The sequence below is a fragment of the Ambystoma mexicanum genome, chromosome 2q, assembly GCF_040938575.1.
Source record: "Ambystoma mexicanum isolate Mex_15411 chromosome 2q, UKY_AmexF1_1, whole genome shotgun sequence".
In the NCBI taxonomy this organism is placed as follows: Eukaryota; Metazoa; Chordata; class Amphibia; order Caudata; family Ambystomatidae; genus Ambystoma; species Ambystoma mexicanum.
The window spans coordinates 1,472,610,116-1,472,635,281 of NC_090924.1; the positions used below are offsets into that span (position 1 = coordinate 1,472,610,116).

The 25,166-nt window shown below is 44.1% G+C and overlaps 1 protein-coding gene across 1 annotated transcript in view; it reads right to left on the bottom strand.

Annotated features, from left to right (window-relative positions):
* Positions 1-404: 404 nt before the first annotated feature.
* The window catches only part of LOC138570280 (zinc finger protein 432-like), a 57,509-nt gene continuing 32,747 nt past the window's right edge, over positions 405-25,166 (bottom strand). Inside the window, exon 3 of the mRNA XM_069649048.1 lies at positions 405-8,287. Within this exon, the coding sequence (XP_069505149.1) occupies positions 6,448-7,695 (1,248 nt within the window). The 5' untranslated portion in view covers positions 7,696-8,287 and the 3' untranslated portion in view covers positions 405-6,447. The remainder of the gene's footprint in view (positions 8,288-25,166) is intronic.

The following is a 25,166-nucleotide window of genomic DNA, read 5'->3' on the forward strand; positions in this document are numbered from 1 at the left end:
GTACAAATACAAAAATGAAGAAACATCTGTACGAATATGTGGATGAATCAACTGGTATAAGATGAAACAGATGTGGTGTGATCTATTCACACTAAATGTTGCATATGACCAATACCACTTTGCCTCACATGTAGTCTTGTGATCGATAGATGGGGACGCACTACTAAATGTGTGCGCATCGAAGACTACAGAACCTACCACCCAAAATTAAGATTTGGTCAGATTGAGGTGAGAGTCGTAAATTGTTTAGGACATCTCCGATTATCAAAATGCGAAACCCTCAGATGTTTGTTCTGATCACCAACCTGATATGATTAAACATATCCTCTTTGCCCGCCTGCGCCTTTATGTAAAAAAGGATAACGTAAAGGTTCTAAACGGATGAAGACCATTTATTGAATCAGTCATTCCCTAACACTCATGGTAAATTGAAGTACATTTTGGTATAAATTCAGTCAACTACTTTTTTGTGTTTTTGTCATTTATACCTTAATGGTTAGGTTTGAATAAATGTAGACATATAGGACTCTTTTAATATTAAGATCAATTGGGCTATTTAAAACCCAGATGGCCACCGCACTGCTCAAAAGAAATAAATCACCTCTGTTCCAGGAAGCAGTTTATTCCAAAGTAAACACAGAAAAAGAAATAGATTTAACATACAAATAGAGGTCCCACTAACATTCCTTTTCAAAACACACTGAAGTATTAGCTGAAGTTCAATATTGTTTAATCAGTATTTCTTTCAGTTAACGAACACAGGTGGGCAAGATTTACATTCGGCATGTCAGATTAACCAGGACACATTTCAGCTGGTAAACATTTTTGTCCACTATTCGTTCTTGGAATTCCGAGGGAACGGCTACAATATCATTACACCCACAACACTTTCATTTTAGACCAAAGGCCCTATTTCATTTCCACATTCACATGTGTGTTAATGCCTCACGGCTCAGTGAATAATTCTGTTCCATTTGCCCTTTCTAGTCTATTCATAGAATGTCACCTTTTTTAAATACATTTACATATCATTTACTGGAAAACTTAGCATCTTTCCCAGGCCCTTCAGACCAAATCAATGGCCCTCATTAAGTCTTTGCTGGTCTGGAAACAACGGTGGCGGTAAGCCCGCCACTGCCGTTGTTTACAGACCGGCAAAGTACAAGTCTGCGGCAGTGTGGCATTACACCCGCCAGGTCTGACCTGATGGGCATAATGCCACCCGGCCGCAGACTGTCGCATAAACACTGGCACCATTACCACATGGTGCTAGTGTTTCCGCGGTCCCCGGGAATGGGACTAACACAATTGCTGGCGCCGGAATTACCGGACCTCCGGTGCTGTAATGCCCCAGTAATTCCGGGAAAGTCCAGTGCCGGTAATTCCCTACAGGTCCCGCGGCTGCCTGCTCATTTGACTGGCACGGCTACCGTCGGACTCGTAATGAGCTCCAATTTCTTTTAAAACAGCACTTCAACAGTTGACATGTAATTGAACCTCCATATACCAATCCCAGGCCATGTAACTACCTACTAATCCAATAGAAAGTGTGGCATTAGAGATAGGCAATAGTGTAATATACCACAGGGGATCATGATGAGAAAAGTGTTCCACTAGAGATAGGCAATAGTGTAATACACTTGGGGGGCGGGGGGCACAGGAGAAGAGTGTTCCACTAGAGATGTGCAATAGCGTAATACACTTGGGGGGCGGGGAGCACAGGAGAAGAGTGTTCCACTAGATATACGCAACAGTGTAATACACTAGAGGGGATCCTGAGGAGAAGAGTGCTCGTCTAGCGATAAGCACTAGTGTAATACACCAAAGGGGTCCTGAGGATAAGAGTGTTCCACTAGAGATGGGCAATAGTGTAATACACTAGAAGGGACCCAGAAGAGAAGAGTGTTTAACTGGCGATAGGCAATAGTGTAATACACTAGTGGGGGTCCCCAGGTGAAGAGTGTTCCACTAGAGATAGGCAATAGTGTAATACACATGAGCGGTCCTGAGGATAAGAGTGTTCCACTAGAGATAGGCAATAGTGTAACACACTAGAGGGAATCCTGAGGAGAAGAGTGTTCCAGTAGAGAAAGGCAATAGGGTAATACACTGGAGGGGATCCTGAGGGGAAGTGTTCTACTAGAGATGGGCAATAGTGTAACACACCAGAGGGGGTCAGGAGGAGAAGAGTGTTCCACTAGAGATGGGCAATAGTGTAATACACCAGAGGGGATCCTGAGGAGAAGTGTTCCACTAGAGATGGGCAATAGTGTAATACACCAGAGGGGATCCTGAGGGAAAGAGTGTTCCACTACAGATAGGCAATAGTGTAATGTACTAGAGGGGTCCGGAGGAGAGAAGTGTTCCACTAGAGATAGGCAATAGTGTAATAGCCTAGAGGGGATCCCGAGGAGAAGAGTGCTCCACTAGAGATAGGCAATAGTGTAATACACTAGAAGGGATGCTGAGGAGAAGTGTTCCACTAGAGAAACGCAATAGTGTAATACACTAGAGGGGATCCTGAGGAGAGGAGTTTTCCACTAGAGATAGGCAATAGTGTAATGCAACAGAGGGGTCCTGAGGAGAAGAGTGTTCCACTAGAGATAGGAAATAGTACAAGATACTAAAGGGGGTGTTGAGGAGATTGTAGTGCCATAGCATTTGTTGCAAAAGTGAAATGCTGCAGTGTTTAGCCAGGATGGCATTAATTTCATGGAAATTAACTCTGGAGTAATATTGAAGATTCCAGTTTTATGGATTGCATGCTCCATGTCCCCTCAGTGAACATTGCCTTTTCACATGTGTTGAGCCAAGCTTAGTCTAATTAGCCATGTGAGAATGCAACTTTCTCCCAGTGTGTTAAGGAGGGCTCCAGATAATTTAAATGTGGAATGTTTTAATTCCCATGCTTCTAAGTTGAAAGTAAAATTACTTTATGGGGGTGTAAAATGTAATTCTCATTCCGAGTAGAGGCTTTTTAAAAAATTAAGTAATAGAAAAATTGTAACTTCATTCTTTACAGCTTCTCTACAGATCATGGAACAGTTTTCCCCATATATCCAGTGAGGGTCTATAGTTATTGATTCAACCGCTGGGTCTTTACGTTTTTTCAAAATGTTGGTGCCCAGTAATTTAGGCAGTGTTCCATAGGATGGGCATCTTAACACAGAAGGTTCAGTCTCCTTTCAGAATATTCCAGAAGGGATGCATTTCAAACAGCAGTGATTTAACCAACCATAATCAGCCACTATTTATGTGCCACAGGAAACTGGGAGCAGCTGTGGAGGCCAGTTCTTGACAGTTTTAGTAAATAGCCAAACTCAGACCCATTGAAGAAGCACTGCCTCCTCTCTGGAGGTTCACTTGCAGAGGTGGTTTCTCCAACTACATGTCCCCTCTCAGGGAGAATGAGATCATCCTGCGTACTGACGTGTTTCTTCTCACATTCACTTTTGAGAACATCAATCACACAGCTGAGTCTTGTTCCTTAGAAAGGGGGTCGGTATTCAGATTGTTAGTCTGGAACGGTTGATTGAGAGAGGCTTTTTTCTTAGCTATTTTCTTTTGGAGCATAGTTACTTTATTTGATAGTGCTTGTTGTATATCTGAGCACCATGTTTTATCTTTGGAACATGTAATCGGAATGGGGATGGGTGACTAGTTCCTTGAGGTTGGTGAACAGTTCCCTCATACTGGAATTAGTATTAGATATACGCTTGTTATATGAGTTTTGCTTGGCCATGTTGATCTCCTTTTTGTAGTGGGAGGAGAATTCAATTAGTTTATTTTTGTGGTTTTCTGAGGGGATTAGCCTCCATGCGGTTTCACAGCTCCTCTTAAGTTGTCCAAGATCCTTTAGTTCGGGGGTGAATCATTTATTTAGATGGGCTTTGGGTTTACTCGGTCTGAGCTTTAGGGGCAACGTTGTCAAGGGTGGTTAACATAATTTTGTTGTACTCGTCGACAAGTGTTTCTGGGTCTAAGTGATCTGCTAATTGGTTAAGAGTGGGTAGGATAGCAGGAATCACTTTATCCTTAGTAATACTCTTTTTATTCCTTGTTGGACATGGCGGGCCATGGTGGGAGCTGGAGAGAGTGGTCTAGAGGTGGAGAGTTCAAAGGACAGGAGGAAATGGTCGGTCCAAGGTTGTGGGGAGATGGATTTGATGTTGGCAGTGCAGTTGTAATCTGCCAGCCAATCAAGGATTCTCCCTTTGGTATGAGTGGTTTCGAAGATTTTTTTAAGTTATGCCCAGTTCAGAGAGAATGTTGGCAATGGTGGTGGCGTTTTTGTCTGAGGGGTCTTTGTATCCTAGATTGAAGTCCGCTAGGATAAGTAATTGTGTGGATATTTTAAGGTTATTGGAGAGTAGGCTGTGGATACCCAGACTAACAATCTGAATACTGACCCCCTTTCTAAGGAACAGGACTCAGCTGTGCGATTCATGCTCTCAAAAACCTCTATCCTTGAGGTACAGAAAGTCATCCTCTCTCTCAATCCATCCAACTGCCATGGCGACCTCTGCCCGGCCCAGTTTATAAAAGGCGCTGCCAGAGATCTCTCCACATTTGTATCAAAACTCATCAACGCTTCATTTGCATCGGGCACAGTGCCCACGAACCTGAAACAATCTTGGGTACTACCGCTGCCCATAAAGCAAACCCTAGACCCACTTATACCTACAAACTACCGCCCCATCACGACAGTCCCATTTCTGCTTAAAATCCTGGACAAGATTGCTTACAACCAAATTCAAAAATTCTTGGAACAGCATAAGCTCTTAGGAGCACGTCAATCAGGATTCCGTCCCCAACATGGTACTGCGACTGCCCTCGATTTGAAAGCACAAATAGATGAACTACGAGACAAAGGTAAAACAGCCCTTCTCCTGTTGCTGGACCTTTCGGCTGCATTCGATCTTGTCGACCAAAAGGTCCTTTGCAGCCACCTTGACTCAGCTGCACATTTTTCCAAAGTAGTTATAACCTGGATTGAGTCTTTCCTCAGCGACAGGACTATGAGGGTGTTCTCCCCTTCGGCAGCGGCTGATCCGATCCCCTTTCTGTGAGGAGTTCCCCAGGGCTCCTGCATCTCCCCCACCTTATACAACATATTTACTAAGCCCCTTTTTGATGATCTGGACCTTCTTGGTATCACCTACACTAACTATGCAGATGATACCCAGATTCTCCTCCCACTTTCTGGGGATTACAACAGGCCTTGGTAAATAGGGTGTATATCATCATTCAGGCATGGATGGCAACCCATGGTCTATGCCTGAATAATGATAAAACAGAGCTAATCGTACCGGGTACTCACTCTAATCTCAACAAATTAGGCCAAGACTACACCTCTTTTGAGATTAATGGCAATATCATTAAGGTGTCCAAAGAGGTGAAGACACTTGGCCTCTACCCTCTCCTTCGATAAACAGGTTCAATCCCTGGCATCAGCCACAGCTTACACATGTAAACTCATAAGAGCAGCTAAACACTGTCTCTCAGATGACAACTGCATTATCTTAGCTAGAGCCGTGATTCTGTCTAGGCTTGATTATTGCAATGCCCTATATATCGGTGCTAACAAATCTATCATCCACAGAATTAAAATCCGACAAACTAATGCCTTGGGAGCAGCTCTTGGCGTGTCCAAAAGATTGCATATATCCAAGATTAGGCGCCAAAACAACTGGCTGTCTACCCAAAACAAAATCCATTTAAAAGTTGCATTCCTTGTTCACAAAGTTTTTAATAATGCTGCACCTAGCTATCTTACGGACAGATTCCTAAAGAGAAGCTCCACCCGACCGGCAAGAACCACCATAGCCTTATCATACCGAGATTCAGGCTGGCTAAGACTGCGGGAGGCAGCTTTCAGGTCCGAGCGGTCCAATTATAGAATTCATTGCCACATCCTCTACGTGAGGAGTAGCCTTTTCTGAAATTCAGATCCAACTATATCAATCTACTGTAGTCGGCCGACAACTAGTTGCTCACTAGCCCCTACTAGACCCTGTATACCTCCTAGTGTACATATATATATATACTCACCATCCTGCTGCCCATTTGTACATCTTCCCTTTAGGCTTGTGTTGTGATGACCTTCTCGTGCCCGTATATATTCTATCTTGCTTGTAATCTGTAACTGACCTTCAATGGCCTGTATATATTTTGTTTTTGCTTGAAATCTGTAACTGACCTTCTATGGCCTGTATATATTTTATTTTTGCTTGAAATCTGTAACTGACCTTCTATGGCCTGTATATATTTTGTTTTTGCTTGTAATCTGTAAACATGTAACCCCAAGCCTTGCATATTCTGTACTGCTGCGCCCGGTTACCTTCGGGTTTGGTGCGCATTATAAGTGAATAAAACAAACTAAAATTGATAATGACGTGTATGTTTACTCTGGTGACTGTTCAGATTGAAGCTTTTTCCACATTTTCTTCACACATAAAATTTCTCACCTGTATGTGTTTTCTGGTGGTGAATAAGGCGACCCTTATGAGTAAACCCTTTCCCACATTCAGTGCACTCAAGAAGTTTCTCACTTGTATGTGTTCTCTGGTGGATAGTAAGATGTCCCTTCCTAGCAAACCCTTTCCCACATTCAGTGCACTCATGAGGTTTCTCCCCTGTATGTGTTATCTGGTGCCTAATAAGATGTCCCTTCTGAGCAAATCCTTTCCCACATTCACTACACTCATGAGGTTTCTCACCTGTATGTGTTCTCTGGTGGATAGTAAGATCTCCCTTCTGAGCAAACCCTTTCCCACATTCTGTGCAGACATGAGGATTCTCACCTGTATGTTTTCTCTGGTGGATAGTAAGATGCCCCTTCCTAGCAAACTCTTTCCCGCATTCAGTGCACTCATGAGGTTTCTCACCTGTATGTATTCTTTGGTGTATAGTAAGATCGCCCTTCTGTGCAAACCTTTTCCTACATTCAATGCACTCATGAGGTTTCTCATCGGTATGTCTACTCTGGTGGAATGTAAGAGCTCCCTTCTGAGCAAACCCTTTCCCACATTCAGTGCACACATGAGGATTCTCACCTGTATGTGTTCTCTGGTGGATAGTAAGATGTCCCTTCCTAGCAAACCCTTTCCCGCATTCAGTGCACTCATGAGGTTTCTCACCTGTATGTGTTCTCTGGTGGATAGTAAGGCGAGACTTCTGAGCAAACCCTTTCCCACATTCAGTGCACACATGAGGATTCTCACCTGTATGTGCTCTCTGGTGGATATTAAGTTGTCCCTTCATAGCAAACCCTTTCCCGCATTCAGTGCACACATGAGGTTTCACACCAGTATGTGTTCTCTGGTGGATAGTAAGATATCCTTTCTGAGCAAACCCTTTCCCACATTCAGTGCACACATGAGGATTCTCACCTGTATGTATTCTCTGGTGGACAGTAAGATGTCCCTTCCATGCAAACCCTTTCCCGCATTCAGTGCACACATGAGGTTTCTCACCTGTATGTGTTCTCTGGTGGCTAATAAGATGTCCCTTCCTAGCAAACCATTTCCCGCATTCAGTGCACGCATGAGGTTTCCCACCTGTATCTATCTGCTGTTGGCAGATAATTGTATCATGCAAATGGACATTATTCTCAAATTCAGTGCACTGATAAGGATTTTCACCCATGTCCTCATGTGGGCAATCAGCATGTTCTTGAGCTGCCATTCTCCACATTCTGTGATCGTGGAAGGTTTCTCGACCGTTTATTTTGTCAAGTGCCTAATAAGAGGACTCTTTCCACTGAGCCGTTTCCCAAAAACAGAGCACAGATTAGCTTTCTCATGTGTATGTCATTTACGGTGACAAACACGATTTTCCTTCTGATTGAAGCTTTTAGAATATTCAGTGTATGGATACTGTTTTTTTGAATTTGCTGGGGTTGCAAAAGAAATTGTTTAAACAAACTAGCCTTCCATTCAGAATGAACGGATGATAGCACAGGGGCAACACGCTGGTCTTGGAAGCAACACCATGCAGAGAAACAGAGGTTCGAAACCCGGATCCATGCTTAGAAACCAAACGCAGGTATGGTATTAGGAGCGTTATAAATAATTATAAAAATAAATACATAAACTAGCACTCATATGTTCTCTCAGGAAGAATAGGCAAAACAAAAAGCCTTGTCTTACTAAACAGCAAGCACTGCTGCCGTCATTAGCAAGCACTGTTGCTATCAATAGTCTGTAATGCTGGGTTTAAGCTTTGCAGTTCATTAGTCCAGAGAATTTAACAATCACTGTTGTTGCATTTTTGGGCCATCCGTCACCTATTGAAATAAAAGGAGAAGCACATTATTAGTTTCAACACGTTCACAATCGCAGGCATCACATGTGACATGCAGACTGGTTCTCAGTAATAATGATGTGCATTGGTTAATTACTCACATTGTAACTAACAGCACGTTGAATACTGGGGTGCCATATGTGGGGGACAGGCACCCTGAAAGGTGGCAGAGTAATGGTGCTAGAATGATAAAATTTAATGCGACAAAGGTGACATGCAGCAGGAGTAGTGTGATGTATATGTAGAACATTGTCTGCACCCAAGAACAAAAGGGGGAAGAGACAGATATTTTAAGAGGATGTTTTAATCATCAGGGCCGCTCATATCCGTTCTATCACTTTATTTCTTTACAAACGACTAAACTATTGCATTAAAGCTCCCCATTTCCATCTATAAATGATGAAGGCAGGAGTTTGACACTAAGTTTGCAGTTTTTCACCAGACGCATGTTTGACGACTCTCATGTAATCACGTGATGAGCTCATTACATGTGGGCAAACACACATATATACCAAACAGCACTATTGAGGAAACAAGGACTGAACTGAGATTTAAAGAAAAAGCACCCATTTCTGCCACAGTGAGAGGGATGTCATTTGTGATGTCCTGGGTGTTAGTCTTAGCAGTGCACGGTGGTGGCGCGAGTTATGGTTGCTTAGCTTACCAGAACTGGCAATTTTCAGGGTTTTTTTCATTTTACTTGTAAGCATAATATGGATAGGTTGATATTAGTGCAAAGTAACTATAATGTCCCTTTAACGAAGATTTTTCTCTGAATTTGATAGATTTTTAGTAGCGCAACTTAACCATAATGTCCCTTTAACAAATGTTTTTCTTTCAATTTCATAGCTTTTTATCAGGATGCCCTTAGTTTGTATAGATGTATCATGCAACATACTGAATCCCCTACCCCCATGATGATAACTACCGGGTCTGCGGACCGTGCGACAGTCAGCGGACCTCGGGTAGCATCCACACTGCACAAAAGCTCAGGGGTTCTCTTACATTGTTGTAGCATGCAACAAAGACACTCAACATGTTGAAATAGCAAACCATAAGTGAATTACAGAGAAAAACTAAACTCCATACTTAAGAAAGCAACAGTGCAAGTGCATAGGGTATGCAACATAATGGAACGTACCAATAAGAAAATAAAGATTTTTTTTTGTGTATTGCACACTGAACAAACTGAGCAGTAATAGGAAACAATGTAGTGCACTTACCAGGTTGTATTTTGTCCAGCAGTATTACCTTAGTGCTGCTTTACACAGAAACTGAAAAGCAACTGTCAGCAGGACAAGGGCAGAATACTGAGAGTACAAACTACAACCCGGTAAGTGAACTACATGGTTTCCTATTACTGCTCAGTTTGTTCAGTGTGCAATACACAAACAAATTATCTTTTTTTACACAGAAATGGCAAGCACCCTGGAGTGGCTTGAAGACAATTTTCCTCGGGATTAAATGAGAGAAGGCAGTGACACTATTGGAACACAGTGAAGTTTGAAAAGTAAGACAATTAATACACATTGCTGCTCATGGACCTGACAAATATTGTTTTCTTTAACAGTACATACAGAAAATAAAGGGTAGGCCCCAGAAGGAGTAGATCATCCACAGGTCCATGGTCACATAGAACAGCAAAGTAACAGTGTACAAAATCACCTGCTGAGCTTGGAAGCAAAAATGGATCAATTAATGAACACATTTACCGATTTTGTACAGAGACATATCATGGACAATATTAAATACCACTGCCCCACCTGCACCTGTACCCCTTCTCCCTGTCCCAGCCAAGCATCCCCCCAAATTCCCTGTAAGCAAAGTCGTTACGATGAGACCCCAATCCCTTCCTCCCATGATGCCCAACCTGTAGCAAACCCCAATTCCACTCTGTATGTCTCCATTTCTGCTACCCCTTCTCTTTCCTAATTTGTATATTTATGTGTGTAAATACAGTGCTATGTGTATACTTGCTGTGTGTGTGTTTTCTTTTTTAATAACTGTGTTAGAAGTCCGCGGAGCGCGGTACTGTCTGGGATGTCCACAATTAAGCAAAATGGTGGTGCCCTATGGACACTGCACCTGTCCGGGCTGTCGGCAATCAAAATGGAGGTGTCCATAGGACACTTCGCCTGTCTGAATGTCTGCAAACTTGTGACGCACCTTTAATTAGTTCGGGGAGCCCACCCCTGTCCGGCGGACACGTGGGCACATGCGCATCCCACCTCCTGGGTCCTATGAACACTGCGTCTGTTCGGAACTGTCCGCTGCACATATGTCACACTTTTAAATAGTTCAGGGAGCCAAACCCTGTCCGTAGGACACCTATGCACATGCGCACACCGCATCCCATGCAATAGGTGTCCTACGGACAGCCGTCCTATTTGCAAACGTCCGCGGCATCCCCATGTGACCGCACCCAGGCTGAGCATAGGCCCTTATTCACGGACAGCCAAAAAGTGCTTTTCTGAGCAATCCAAGGTTGTTTACTGTGAAACTTCACCCTTGCAGAGGTTCCAGAGTATGCCCCTGGCGACCTGAATACTTTTTGGAACTTTCTGATCCGATCCCTATGTGGGGTTCAATGTGTCTGCGGAGTGTGAAGCTGTCCGTGTAGAGCACCACAGTACCCCTATAACCGGCCACACTCCAGAGCTGCACCTGCATTCTGTTTTTGGATACCAGGATAGAGCATTGATCCAGTGTGCTGGTTTGACGACATTGCTTTTGTTGCTGTGCTGTGCTACCTTAGGAGGACTATTCCAGATGGCAACCATGCCTATTCCCGTTGCCATCTCTGCCTCAGCACCATCTCCATCTCCATCTCCATCTCCATCCCCATCCCCATCCCACCACAACCACCTTTCCAAGGGCCTGGGGAGGGGAGCAGGCATGGTGCTGTAGAGAGGGATGAAAAAGAGGAGGAGGAGGAGGAGGAGGAGAGGGACCAAGAAGGAGGAGGAGAGGGACCAAGAAGGAGGAGGACGAGGTAGTGGAAGTCCCCACTACCGGCGACCAGCGCGAGTCTTGGGTGTGGAGGCTCTTTACCACCGTTGGAGAGGTGCCCAAAGTTCATGCAAACAAGGTGCGCTGCACTAATTGTGACATGGTGCTTAGTTGTGGCAAACCTGGAATGTACAGCTACAGCACCACCTCCATGCAGCGACGCCTGATGTCCAACCACAAGGCAGCTGTTCGGAGATTCGCCACCTTCGAACAGGGTGGGTGGAGTTCCTCTGCAGCATCCTCTCTATATCTGCTCCTGTCACCACATGGGACACACCTGTGGGGCAGTGGATCCCTGAACCAGCCTCGCAGGCCATACACACCGCAGCAGACCCTTACCTTTCGAGAGTCACTGTATTGTGCATGTACTGCGACAAAGTACTCTGCAGAGTGAGAGCAATTTCGAAGTGCTTTCGAGGCTAGCGTCTGGAAGCATGAAAAAAACTGACACCTACCTAAGTGTGGCCCACCCAACATCTTTATCTCTCCACCTGCCCTTTCTTATCACTGTGGTTGGTGCCCCTTCCCTTCCTTGTGTGTTGCGTATAAAACACCAACAAAATACAAAACAACAGAAACCAAACCAAAAAAGGCTCTTTTCAGAGCCACCTTTCACAGCTTAAAAATAGAAGTGCAAATGAAATGAGGCAGGGCACTCCAAGGTCCACAAAGTCCGCAGAAAGCGCAGTAGTCCGCGGACCTCTGAAACAATGCGAGAGGCGGCTCCATAAAAACATTGGCCTCTTTTCCGGGAGAAAGTGGTGGCTCTAAAAAGAGCCTTTTTGTGGTGTTTGTTTTTGGAAGGTTTGAAATAGGCAACACCTACTGCAAAAATGCAGAAAAAGTGCGGCAATGCATTTTGGATATTTCATAGAAAAAGCTGATTGCCAGCATCAGTAAGATGGACTCCATCTCTGCAAAAAATGATAGTGCTATGAAATACCAACATCTCTCAAAATGGCACAAATAGCCTTGTGGACATTGCGCTTCGCTTTCTCCATTTGCAGACCAAATGAAGAAGAACACAGCCACATCTGTCTCTGCGCAATGCGAGAAAACATTACTCTGGAGTTTGGAAACATGTCCATGACTTTCCCAAGTGCCTCCTTCATCGCTAACTGCAGTGAGATTCTGGTAACATGTCCTAAACTGTTCCCTCCACAATAAATAATCATAATAATGTCTGGATGATGCTGTGTCACCAAAGTGGCACAAAGAGGAACCAAATCCAGCCACTTCATTCTATGCACTCCATACCAATGCACATCGACATGATAAGAGCCGAAATGTGCAGCCACTCCACAATGCTTTGCATACACCTGCAACCAATGTATCCAAGAGTCTGCCAAAATCCAGAAACTCTGCCTCCTGAAAGACACAACCATAGCCATAGCCACCTGCACTCCTCTCAGCAAACAGACCTTCTGCCACAGTCTCTCCTTGCACACCACACCTAGGAAACCTTATTGACCAATCCCCTGGCCTCCAAAGTCCCATTTCCATGGCTGCCAGCCTCAAAAGCCCCGGATGTGGCACATGCAATCCACAGACTAATGCGGTGTACGCGGACATATTGTGTAAATCGGGAGGGTGGGGACAGAAATGTAACCAGGGTAGGAGATTTCCTCTTTAGTGGTGGCTCTGAAAAGAGCCTTTTTTAAAAAGGTGCTTAAAAAACACCTTTTATTTTGTATTTTTTTGTTTTTTATCTTCCTTTCCTCCTCTCAACAGTATCCCTCAGATTCTGTAAAAAACAAGCCTTCCCCAGAATGGACAAGGAAACTCCATTGGCATTAAAATACTGCACAGTAAGAGTCAATATTGTCACTGCAGAAAAACAATATATTCTCATGCCGAATAACTACACCCATGCCTTTATTCACATAGCACCTCCCAAGATATTGCTGGGTATTCAAAACATTTGGTTGGTTCCATTGTGCTCTCCGTAATATTTGAGAAAACAACACCTTTGCACATGGGAACATTTGCATTAATCTCTCGGCGAAGGACTTCAACAAAGGAATCAAACTTTGGGCACTGGTGTACCCCAAATACTCTCCTCCACAGTGCACCAACAAGATATCTGGATTACCAAAAGTAGAATTTTTTCTACGAAGAGAAACCAGTGCATCCAAATTGCATCCAGGCTCACTCCACCACAAAACCTCTATGCCTGGAAATAAAAAAACTCTAGAAACACCTCTTGATTTTGCATAGGTTTCCAATTCAGCAGCAAAAATATCTCCAACTACCCAGACACAAACTCCTGCCATCTTCAACATACAACCAACACAGCAATGAAAAAAAGAATGACCCCCCTCCCTTCCTGTAAAACACACCCTTAAAACTTGATTGGCTAATCCCCACATTACACTCGCATGCCAGACTTGCTGAGCATCCCCAGATGTGACACTTCCTGTCCACATGTCCGCTGACCCAAACAACAAAGGGGCAGCCATTTGTCCTTTTCCACTTCACTCTCTGCAGCACTCCCTCATTTGGCTACTGTTAAGCAGTCACACACTCATCCACCAATCACATCCAAGAACTCTACATCTAACTCTGTGATCACAGTTTTAGCACTTTAGATCCACTGTTCAACACTCTGAGTACAAGTCTCCTGTGATTGCAAAGCACCTACATCAAAAAGTACTGTAAAACTGTCCAAGAGTTCTGCTTCCAGATTCATCCACATCTGTATCCATCAACACAAACTACAGGAATGCATATATTGCAACTCTTTTACAAATGCATATGGACAGGTTACCTGCCACTTAACCTGCATAGTGTACTCAATAAGCATAATGTAATTGGTCCCATCTGCTACCATCAAGTGGCACTTACAATGCTGTCTGAGTTCAAAGTTTTGTTTTACCCATATCACCCATTGTAATGTGCAAACCTTTATTCTCTTCTTTCCTTCTGTCATTTTTACAACCACTTCCCCCACTAACAAACCTACTATAAAATGTTAGAATGCACACAGAAAAGGACAACTGCAAGGAAAACTTTGTGCCTTGAAAAACTTACCAAAGCAAAGCAAGTACATAGATTGCATGCATGTGAACAGGGTGCCTGCCACCTTGCATAACCTACTAAACAATCATACTGTCATTTGCAACATCTCCTAACATCAGTGGCACTTTACAATATTATGTGCTTGCAAACCTTTCTTGTAATGCCCACTTGCATAACTCTTGCAAACCTAGTTTTTCCATTTTACCACCAGTCTCTCTTATGTATTTGTAAATGAAAAAGGAAAACCACATTGGAAACTGTTTTAAAGCAAATTAAAGTGGTAGGTCCTATGTGACATACCGAGAATGCACACAGAAAAGGGGAACTGCACGTATGCTAACAAACCATAGCAAGTACATACTTTAACAATTGACAAAACGCAGCATTGCTTACAAAGCAAAGAAATGCATTTGTACATTGGGAACAGTGCCATTTGTAAATGTGGATAAATGAATCATACAACAGAACAGATTTCGGTTATCATGTAGCAAGTATCTATGTACGGGAAAGTTAATGGAATTCCACACAAGGAAACATTCTCCTTTCCCATCTGTACATCTTACTGAGCCTTTTTCTCACCGTACTACAACTTGCACTAAAACATTTCCAAACCAAATAGTGCAAGTGCAACTCACACACATGCACAAGTGCACCTCATAGGACACACCTATAACTACACCACTGGCCCCCATAGCAACGATGCTGATGCTCCCAGGTCCCCATTCATATACAATGTGCAATTTCACATAAACACTAACTCTTCCTGCCAACAAATCCTTCTACAATTTTAAATAATGTGCTCTCCAAGTGCAATTACTGTGCCATTAACACACATATGTACTAACTTTGTTCTTTCGCAATTACAGTGAATAATAGTCTCCTGAAAGCCAGTGGCATCTCAAGTGGCAAATAAACCCAGAAGAAACGTACTCTTCACATCCAAGAAAGTAAGTGCAATACTGTTGTAGTGTTCTGCCCGTTACTGAGACAGTGCAGTGCTGTTGTATTGTAGGCTACACAACCGTAGCAACCCAACAGCATTTGCTTCACTCTTACTCATTGCACCTCAGCAGGTGCACACTTTGTATTGTCATCTCAACAACAATATAGTAACACACAGATACCAGTACAGCCTTCCCAACCTGAAGTAATAGCCCATTCCACAATCATACACCTCATCAGCCTACCCTCATATTCACCCACTGCACAGACTACGATACACCCAAGAAACGTGTCTTCTTTGTAATCTGCAATATGCATTCTGTGCACATATTTGTGCAATCAATATTCCAGTATCACAATGTTGAGTGCATAGCTGTATCATGCTGCAGTGGTTGTAGCCAGGCCCTAGACTCTTGGGTGTAAGGCCATACACCCAAGAGTCTAGGGCCTGGCCAAAACCACCACAGCATAATACAATCTTGCATGCAAACATCTGCCGACTCACCACAACCCACACACATAACACAGCCGCCTGAGCATAACACAGTGAAGTGCCCAAGAATCTGCGCAGTGGCCACAACACAGACACATAACTCATCCACCTAAACCCCTGCCCACTTCACATACTATAACATTACTCCCACCCACTGCACAGACTATGATACACCCAAGAAACGTAGGACAGTCCAACAAGCCACCAGCCACACACCATGTGCACCTTTGTACACATACCATTACACTACTTGCAGCCTGTGGACAGACTCTTGGGTACATGGCCTTCTATGCGATCCATATGCCAATATCAATAAAGCTGTGTGTGCTTTTGTGCAAAATGTTGGAGTCCATATATCTAATGTGGGTAATCAGATTAACACATTCGAAATGCTTTGAAGCAGTTTGAGAGGGAGAAGAAATAATTATATTCAGTAAAATGTTTTAGTTCAGTTTGTAAAACCAAAAAAAAAGTATAAAAGCCAAAAACACAAAAAAAAAGTTATTTTAAGAGCCACCATTTTTGAACGCGAAACAATTAAAATGATTTAAATTCTCCCTGCCCCACACCTGGAATTTTTAGATGTCCACAGACTACCATGTTGTCTGCAGACTATGCAGCAGCACAGGGGCCTGCGCTTTTTTTACTTCTATTTTTTTAACTGTGAAAGGTGGCTCCTAAAGGAATCTTTTGATATGTTTTTTTTGGTTTTGTATTTGTTTGGGCTTTTTTTTCCACAAGAGGTAAGGTAGGGGAGGGAAGGGGCGCCAACCACAGGGACAAAGGGGCATGTGGACAGAGGACGATGTCCCAAATCTTGGTGTGGATATAGTGATGGGTACTCCCAAATTTTTTGTTTTCGGGGGGTCAGGTCTGTAAACGGGGAGAGTGAAGGAAGGGAAGAGAGAACAGACTGACTACCCCTCTCTTTTAGGTCTTGCGACACAACAGATACAGGTGCTGGAATACTGATATATAAATTTACAGCAGGAGCCTTATGGAAGAGACAATTGTTGAGCAGAGACCGTTGAAAGTATATAAATCACTTTAATAGTTAATAATAAAATTACATATATTGCAAAAACCATGTGATAATAGGCTTTTTCATATCTCACTCATACCATTCATATCAATTCACTCATTCTGTGACATTCGGGTTCAACAATTTAATATTTCCTTCTAACATATTAGTTGTTGGTAATATGTTTGACATTGGGGAAAAAACAAGCATGGATTTTCTGTAGGTCGACATATGTTTCGGCCCCTTTCAGTAGTACCATCGTTGTCTACGGTGGTCTGAATAGTCAATGTTGGGCCATCTTCAGGACAGTGATGATTTAGTAAAAGCTTACAGTCTTCACCCTTATTCATATGAAAAGCCAAAGCTGTGGCCGAAAAAATTATTATGGACGGCAGAGAAAAGATTTGATTGTAGGGTATCTTCCTTTCCTGCAAATACCATTCCACCTACTTTTCCTCCTTCGTTTCTTTTCCACCCACTCAGTTCCCCATCTCCTCTACAGCTCGTAACTTAGGCCTCCATCTTGACTCCGATCTATCTCTTTCACATCATGTTTCTGTATCTTGATGAGCTTGTCGCTATCACTTGTTCAATATTCGTAAAGCTCATTCTTTTCTAACTTGTGAGGCTACTAAACTTTTGATTTCTACACTAATTTCTTCACTACTTTTTTACTGCTCTGCTTTTCCATTTGGTCTTCCTCTCTCTCTCATCTTGTACCACTAAAATCTGTCTTTAATGCTTCTACTGAACTTCTTTATCTCCTCTCTACTCGTGACTCTATTGCTTCCTCTCCGTCTATCCTTGGCTGCTTTCATTTCATTTTTGACTTCTATTTTTTGTATCTTGTCTTTAAATCTCTTTGCCTTGCGCCTGTTTATCTTTCTTCTCTCGTTTCATTTTACATTCCTTCTCGTATTCTTCGCTCGCATTCTCAGTTTTTTCTTGTTGTCCTGTGTCCTCCTGTCCTCAGTCACATTTCCATTCCTTTTGCTTTGCTCTCCCACTTTCTGTTCGCTCTACTTCTTTGTATTCTTTATTCTGTGTCTCATTAAAGACATAGGGCCTCATCACGAGTTGGAAAGACTTGCCTACCATCCAAAAGTAGCCTTAATGAAGACAGTGATCAAAGCAGCTCTCATTAATGCAAGATCATTGACTGCCCAGGCCCCAGACATATGTGACTTGCTCCCTGCCAATGATTTGGACCTATCATCCATAACAGAAACATGGCTGCACTCTGCCTCCCGCCCATCCCTTTCACTGGCTAGCCCAAAAAATTACACTAGCGGTCGTAAAGACAGATTGGATACAAGAGGGGGTGGAGGGTGGACTTTATCACTAAAGACTCACTAAGCATTATAGAAACCATTAATGTGACCACCCTTAAATCAGGTGCACTACTCACTATAAAAAATCTCACTGTATCTCAGCTCCAGCTATTCCACTTTTAACATTGACGGCAACACAATCAAGGTGATGTCCGAAGTAAAAGCGTTAGGTTTCTACCTGGACTCCACCTTAACACTCAAGAAACAAGTCAACTCCCTAGCTTCCTCCTACACCTGCAAACTTCTCATCGCCTGTAGATCTTTTCTCTCCGAAACCAGCTGCATCACCCTGGCTAATGCACGAATAATGTCAAACTGGACTACCGCAATGCCCTGTACCTAGGCGCCAATAAATACATCCTGGATAAAATTCAAAGGTTACAAAATAACACCCTAAGAGCGGCCCTGAACATACCCAATAGAGAACATATATCAAACTTCGGAAGAGCTCATCACTGGCTAATTACTTCCAAGTGCCTGAACAACACAGCACCCCCATATCTTACAGAAAGACTAACAAGGAGAACGTCAACACGCCTAACTAGATAACCCAATGCCTACTTTCTAGAGATTCCTAGATTCAAACATACCAAAACAGGTGGCTCCAGTTTCACGGTCAAAGCAGCCACATCTTGCAAAGCTCCTGCAAACCTCTCCAGCCTCCCTCCCTGCCATGCTCACTAGGAATGCTAGGAACATCATCCCTGCACGTCTCCAGCCTCCCTCCCTGCCGTGCTCACTAGGAATGCTAGGAACATCCCCCCTGCATGTCTCCAGCCTCCCCCCCTGCCATGTTCACTAGGAATGCTAGGAACATCACCCCTGCATGTCTCCAGCCTGCCTCCCTGCCATGCTCACTAGGAATGCTAGGAACATCACCCCTGCATGTCTCCAGCCTGCCTCCCTGCCATGCTCACTAGGAATGCTAGGAACATCACCCCTGCATGTCTCCAGCCTTCCTCCCTGCCATGCTCACTAGGAATGCTAGGATCATTACCCCTGTGCCTCTCCAGCCTCTCTCCCTGCCATGCTAGGAACATCACCCCTGCACGTCTCCTGCCTCTATAAACCACCCTTACTGGCCTTCAATCTACATCAAGTAATCCAAACTCGCTGGCTGAGGCCTATAATCAATCCATGCTGCAGGCCTTGGACACTATAGCCACATTCGGAACACCAAAAAGCGAAACCACAAACCCACCTTAATACATGGTTCAAAACCTAGCCCTCAAAATACTCTGCACAAATAAACGTGCCTCCAAATCGGCATGGATGAATGACTCTACAGCCGCTAACAAAGCACACTTCACTGTGTTGGCAAAATATTACAAGCAGGCGATAATTAAAGCAAAAAGCTGCACTTCTAATGCTCAAATTATCAATGCCAAATCATCCACCAGACAGCTCTTCAATTTCTAAAGGAACTGGATTCTCCCACGCCCCAGCCTCTGAATTGCACTAAAGACTTCACTTGCTGCACAAACATTTAAACTGCCCTTCAGGATAAAATAGCCTTAATACAAAAAAAGATCCTAGCTAGGAAAATCAAGTCGACCTTAACAGATGCCTCTTCTGAGCTAAAGCATCCACAAGACGTTTAACTTCAAACCCGTCTCAAAGCTGGAGGTAACTAAAAATATAAAAGGCCTCAAATCTTGTAGATGTCAAGGGGAAATATGCCCGGTGCAGTCACATAAGCACTTGCTCCATCATTACCTCTCTTATCAACTCCTTGTTCTCTAGCAGCTCAGTGCAGCCAGCCTAAACGACGCCTGAACATTATGTCTCCTCTACCTCTACTAAAGAAACCAATGTTAGACCCAAAAAGCCCCACCAACTTTCAACCCATCACAAACATCCCCTTTGTTAGGCAAGATTTGGAGCAGTACCCTTAGGGTGCACTACAGCAACAATGACCTCCTGGCAATAGCAACCCAACTTTTGGTATACGTCTGTACTACACAGGTTGGTAGTGTGGTTGAGCAGCCAGGCTTATCTCAGGAGGGGTCAATGTGAGCAGTAGGGTAGTTACACAAAGATTCACAGTGACAAGTATCCAAATAAACACTTAAAACTCAAGGTTTCTTGTTAACAATTATTAATTTATTTAGCAGTCAGTTTGAATACGCCTTCTTCAGAAGGGGCAATATAATGGTAACACACAAATACACTCCAAAATACACACTCTTCTCTAAACCAGCAAATACCCATTGGGGATGGCACACGGACACTTCCTACACCCTCAGGTGACTTACATAGCTAGGACAATGTGGACGTTAATATATTACTGGTACATTTAGAGCATTACTCAGATGAGGGTCAAAGAAAAGGGTTATTAGAATAAACACATGATAACACAAATATTCGGAAGCAGCTAAGTACTTTTAACCCCCCCCCCCAATACAAAGTGAGTTAACCCTTTCCTGGAAGGATAGTTGCAACACAATGTCAGAGGAGAAAAGAGTCATTCGGGGAGCCAGGACAACCAATGTTAAGTTAGCAAAAGTCTAGGTGAGTTGAAGCACTTCTGGTAGGTAAGTAAAAGTCTTGCACAATGTTTTAGAAGTCTTTGTAGAAAAGAAGAATCATTGTAGGGCCACAAGCGGCTTAAACTTGCGAGAGTAGAAGATGCAAGCAACTCTACAGAGCAACCAAGACAAGCCTCAACTGAGAACAAATAAGGCTACACAACAAGAGATACATTCTCTTAGACTGTACATTACCTTTGGTTAGAAGAAATTGTGCCAGCTGGCCTCTGTTACTGTGCAGCTCTGCAGATCCTGTTGTTCCTGGGCCTTAGTCATGGAGATAAGAGGGAGGACTGCTGGGGACTCCTGCACTGCAATGGGACGGTCAACGACAGCAACAGGCAAAAGTTTAAAATCAGTGGCACTTCGCGGTTTCAGCTCATGTCTCCAGCAAACAACACCACCACAGTTTTCGGATACCACTTCGGACCTTTCTCGCATCTGGGGTCCAGCACTCTGTTGAGGTGGCTCAGGCTTGTCAGTCCTGCTTCCTGGGAGTCAAGAGGATCTACCTGGAGCTCTGGTCTGGAGCTCTGGTCCGACTTAAAAGCAACGCTCCCTGGCACTTCGGTTCCAACAGCAGCAGCAGGGGAAGTACAGCCAGCTTCGAGAGGATGTCCAGACAGGCTTACTTTGGAGTTGATTGATCCCACCAACTCAAGCGGGATCAGTCGTCCTTGCAGGGCTTCTCTAGTTGAGGTGAATTCGGAGCTTCAGCACAGCAGCAGGGCTTCACTGGGCAAACCAACGGTCCAGGAGTTGCAGCAAGGGTCTCGTCCAAGCTCTTCTTCGGATTCCTTCGTCCAGTGGTCAACTCTGCCTTCCAAGCCAAAAACCCTCACCTTTTATGCAGTTTTCTGCCATTCTTCGTTGGGTGCATTCCTGTAAACAAGGGGATAAAGCACAGGGGGTTTCGGTCACCTCCCTCACTTCTGCCCCTGCCAGCCACTCTGGAGCCAGAGGCGGGCTTCACTCATAAATCCCGCCAAAGAGAAAATTAACAAAGGGACCAAACCTGGTTTGGCGCACAGAGTAAATCTCAAGAAGGACATTTCCATAAAGAAATGGCAAAAAAAGAAGACCAGGCCATTTTGACAAAATGGGCACCCATGTGTGCTTCACTGCAGATGCAAACGCAGCCTGCGGTAAAAACACACAACGGTAGTAAAAAGTAAACCACTGCCACCTGCCATTAATTGTAGAAAGGCTAACATCAAAATGTTCAATGGAAACTGGACAAAGAGGATACTAAGTAACCCCTCCAGCACCCTATTGTAAAATGGTGTGCGCTGCGTCTAGAAAGGTACAAATGTAAGTAAAGTCAATTTCACTTCACTGCTCTGGGAAACAGTAGTTTTTTCAAGAGAACGTTTTGAAACCTTCAGGAAATCTGAAAGACTTCCCTGTGCCACTGCACTGAAGGTGCTGTGTGTCACAATGTAAAAGGTTGCCTATTGAGTTTGTCAGACCCCAAAAAAACCAAAAGAAACACAGAGTTCAAATCACAGAAAAATACACAAGAGTGGGAAAAAGGTCAAATTAATGGGACAGGATAATTGCAGTACTATCTGCGACACCAGACCCCCAAGAGGGACCAAGGGTCGATATGACAATAGGAGGCTAATCTTTTTCTTTTTTTTAGTAGACATTGGGGCTACTCATTTATGTATACGAGAAGAAAAGTATCCAATGTTGGATTTGCCATGAATGCCCAAGAGTTCTCTGGAGCTATAAGTCGAGTTTCTTTTACTGATGAATTACCAGTTGCTATAGGAGAATGTGACATGTCTGTTCCATTGTTGTATTAACGACAGACACCAGTTAATATTTGATGACAAAACATAACATCGCATTTTCATTTACTGATGAAGGAATAGTGTGCTCTACTCCTGGAATACAGTACATGCATTTTCTTTATGGGGTGAGCATTTTATTAACATGTTTACCTTGCTTGGGGGGGGGGGGACTGAGGATAACAGACACATTCTTGTTCAGACCACAAATACCTATGGATGAAGCGGGGGGAGAGACTATCCCTCTAGAGTTAGAAACATACATAGTACGAAGGGAGATGGCGATGCTCGAAGGAATGGAAGACGAGGGTAGACCATGGACAGTTATAGCTTTCGGAGAGGGGTACATGTTGGCTGACATTACTGATGACAGGTTTAGAGATGACCCAACAGACAATGAAGTAGTGTTCTTTATGAGCATCACATATTGGATAATAATAGAAAAAAGGGAAGTCCCACAGCGAATGGCAATAATACAGCAGCGTCCAGGATTTCTGGAAGAAGACTTGGACAACGTGCCAAGCATCCTTTGGACCACAGGCCCCTATGATGTAGGTTTGTTAAACGAAGCCATGGTTTGGCCGACCCTTAAATGCGGCGGTAACAGCGCTCCCGCCGGATTTAAGGGTTACCGCCAAACTCGTGATGAGGCCCACTGTATTGATTACAAATGTTACCCGCAAGTGGCACAAGCCACATTTCCATGCCCCTTTTGTCATTAAAAACATAACCCCATCAGCAGTAAAAGTTCAAGGCAGGCAAGCCTGGCTTCATTTAAATGACATTAAATATTACAGAGGCCAGGCCGCACCTCCCACCATTGCCAATTTAGAAGCAAGTCAAGTAGAATAATTTCAGCGTGTGCAGACTCGATCAAGGAGGAAGAAGGACAACAAAGCTAGTAGCTGATAAATGCAGAGCCATGTAGTTATTACTGTTATTGTTGTTTTAGATGCACCCTAAATGATGGCTGATACTAATAAGTGGGGGCGTGCTTATGCAGTGCAATGCAGGAATTAATGGCTTTGCCTTGGATGATGATCATTTTTATTTTTTTCTTCCTTGATGAGTACGTATGTATCAGAATAGTTTTATTGCTGTGAGCTTTGTGTAGAAGTAGTGAAGGCTTTGGTCAGCGATTTATAGATAAAATGAGAAGAGGGGAAAAAACTGGGCACATGTTAACTTTCTGATTCTGCACTTTATTTTGGTTTCTTTGAAATTCATCGGATGCAAATGAACTGGCCTAAAGACTTGCCTAAGAGACTGCCCTTACAACTGAATCCCTCTCACCACTCCTCTCTCCTGGAGTGATCACTTTCTCATTTCCTCCCATCTCACCCTCTATCCCCCTCAGGCCAAGCCAAACCCAGCACTGCCACCTTCCTTCGCGGTTATCCGACCCATGAAGCGTGTGTCAGTTGAGGCTTTCGCCGCCACTTTCTCACCCTCTTTACCCCCTGGCTGACTCACACCCTGACACAGCCCTTTCCATGCTCCACTCTGCTATATCTGATACTCTTGATGTTCTTGCCCCTATCATGAGGATCCGCTTGAAGCCCAAAGCCAAATGCAACTCTTGGTATGACTCAGACCTCGTCACCCTTAAACAGAAGTGCACGGTGGCTGAAAGGAAATGGCGTGCTTCCGGTACATCCTCTGACAAACTGGCCTGCCGCCTGCACCAAAGGCAAAACGGGCTCTCTGTCTGCACCAAGAAGAGAGCTCACATCCAAAACCGCATCTCTACGGCATCCAACAACTCGGATGAACTTTTTTTTTAAATCTGCAAAGAACTGGCCAGCAGTCTCTACCTCTCCTGTCCCCTCTCAGGACCTCTGCACGGCCCTGGCTTCTCATTTCATCTCTAAAACTCAGGACATCCTGTCCTCTCTCTCTTCCTCTCCCCCTCCTCCCTGCTCTTCCTCTGGTCCCTATTTGGCCACCTCTCATCCCTCCTTCTCTGCCTTTCCCCGGTTCTCCTCAGATGAGGTTTCTAACCAATTCTGATCTACGAAAGTCTCATCAAAACAGGTTCACTGCTTTTCTTCCAAAACCATCAAGGACCACATTGATATCCTGGCTCCTGCTCTGGCTGACTTCTGAACCACTCCTTCACCACTGGAGTCTTCCCCTCTCCTCAGATGCACTCCCTTGTGCACCCTATTCTTAAGAAACCCTCTGCCAACCTGGCTAACTATCGTCCAATTTCCATCCCTCCTTTCATGGGCAAACTCCTGGAAAAGTTCCCCGTCTCCCAGCTTAATCTTCACATGGAAGCTGTTGGTTGACTACATGACCATCAGTATGGCTTCCGAGCAGCCAGAAGCACAGAAATGCTCTCCTGAACATCCGTGAAGACCTGCTCTCCAACCTTGATGCCAACACCCCATGTTTCCTCATCTTGCTTGATTTCTCTTCTGCCTTTGACACAGTCAACCATGCCATCCTGCTCAACTGTCTCCGTGATAATCTTGGTATCACCAATCAGGCCCTGGCTTGGCTGACCTCCTTCCTCTCCGATCGACCCTCCCTGGTCCAACTTGGCTCCTTCATCTCTTCCATCTCCACCTCTACCTGCGGTGTTCCCCAGGGATCTAACCTCTCCCCCTGGCTGGTCAACCAATACCTGGCACTTCTTGCCCACTGCATTGATGCTCTCTGCCCAAACTTTCAGTGATATGCGGTTGACACCTCATTTTCAGGCTCCCTTCTGCCACTTCTTCT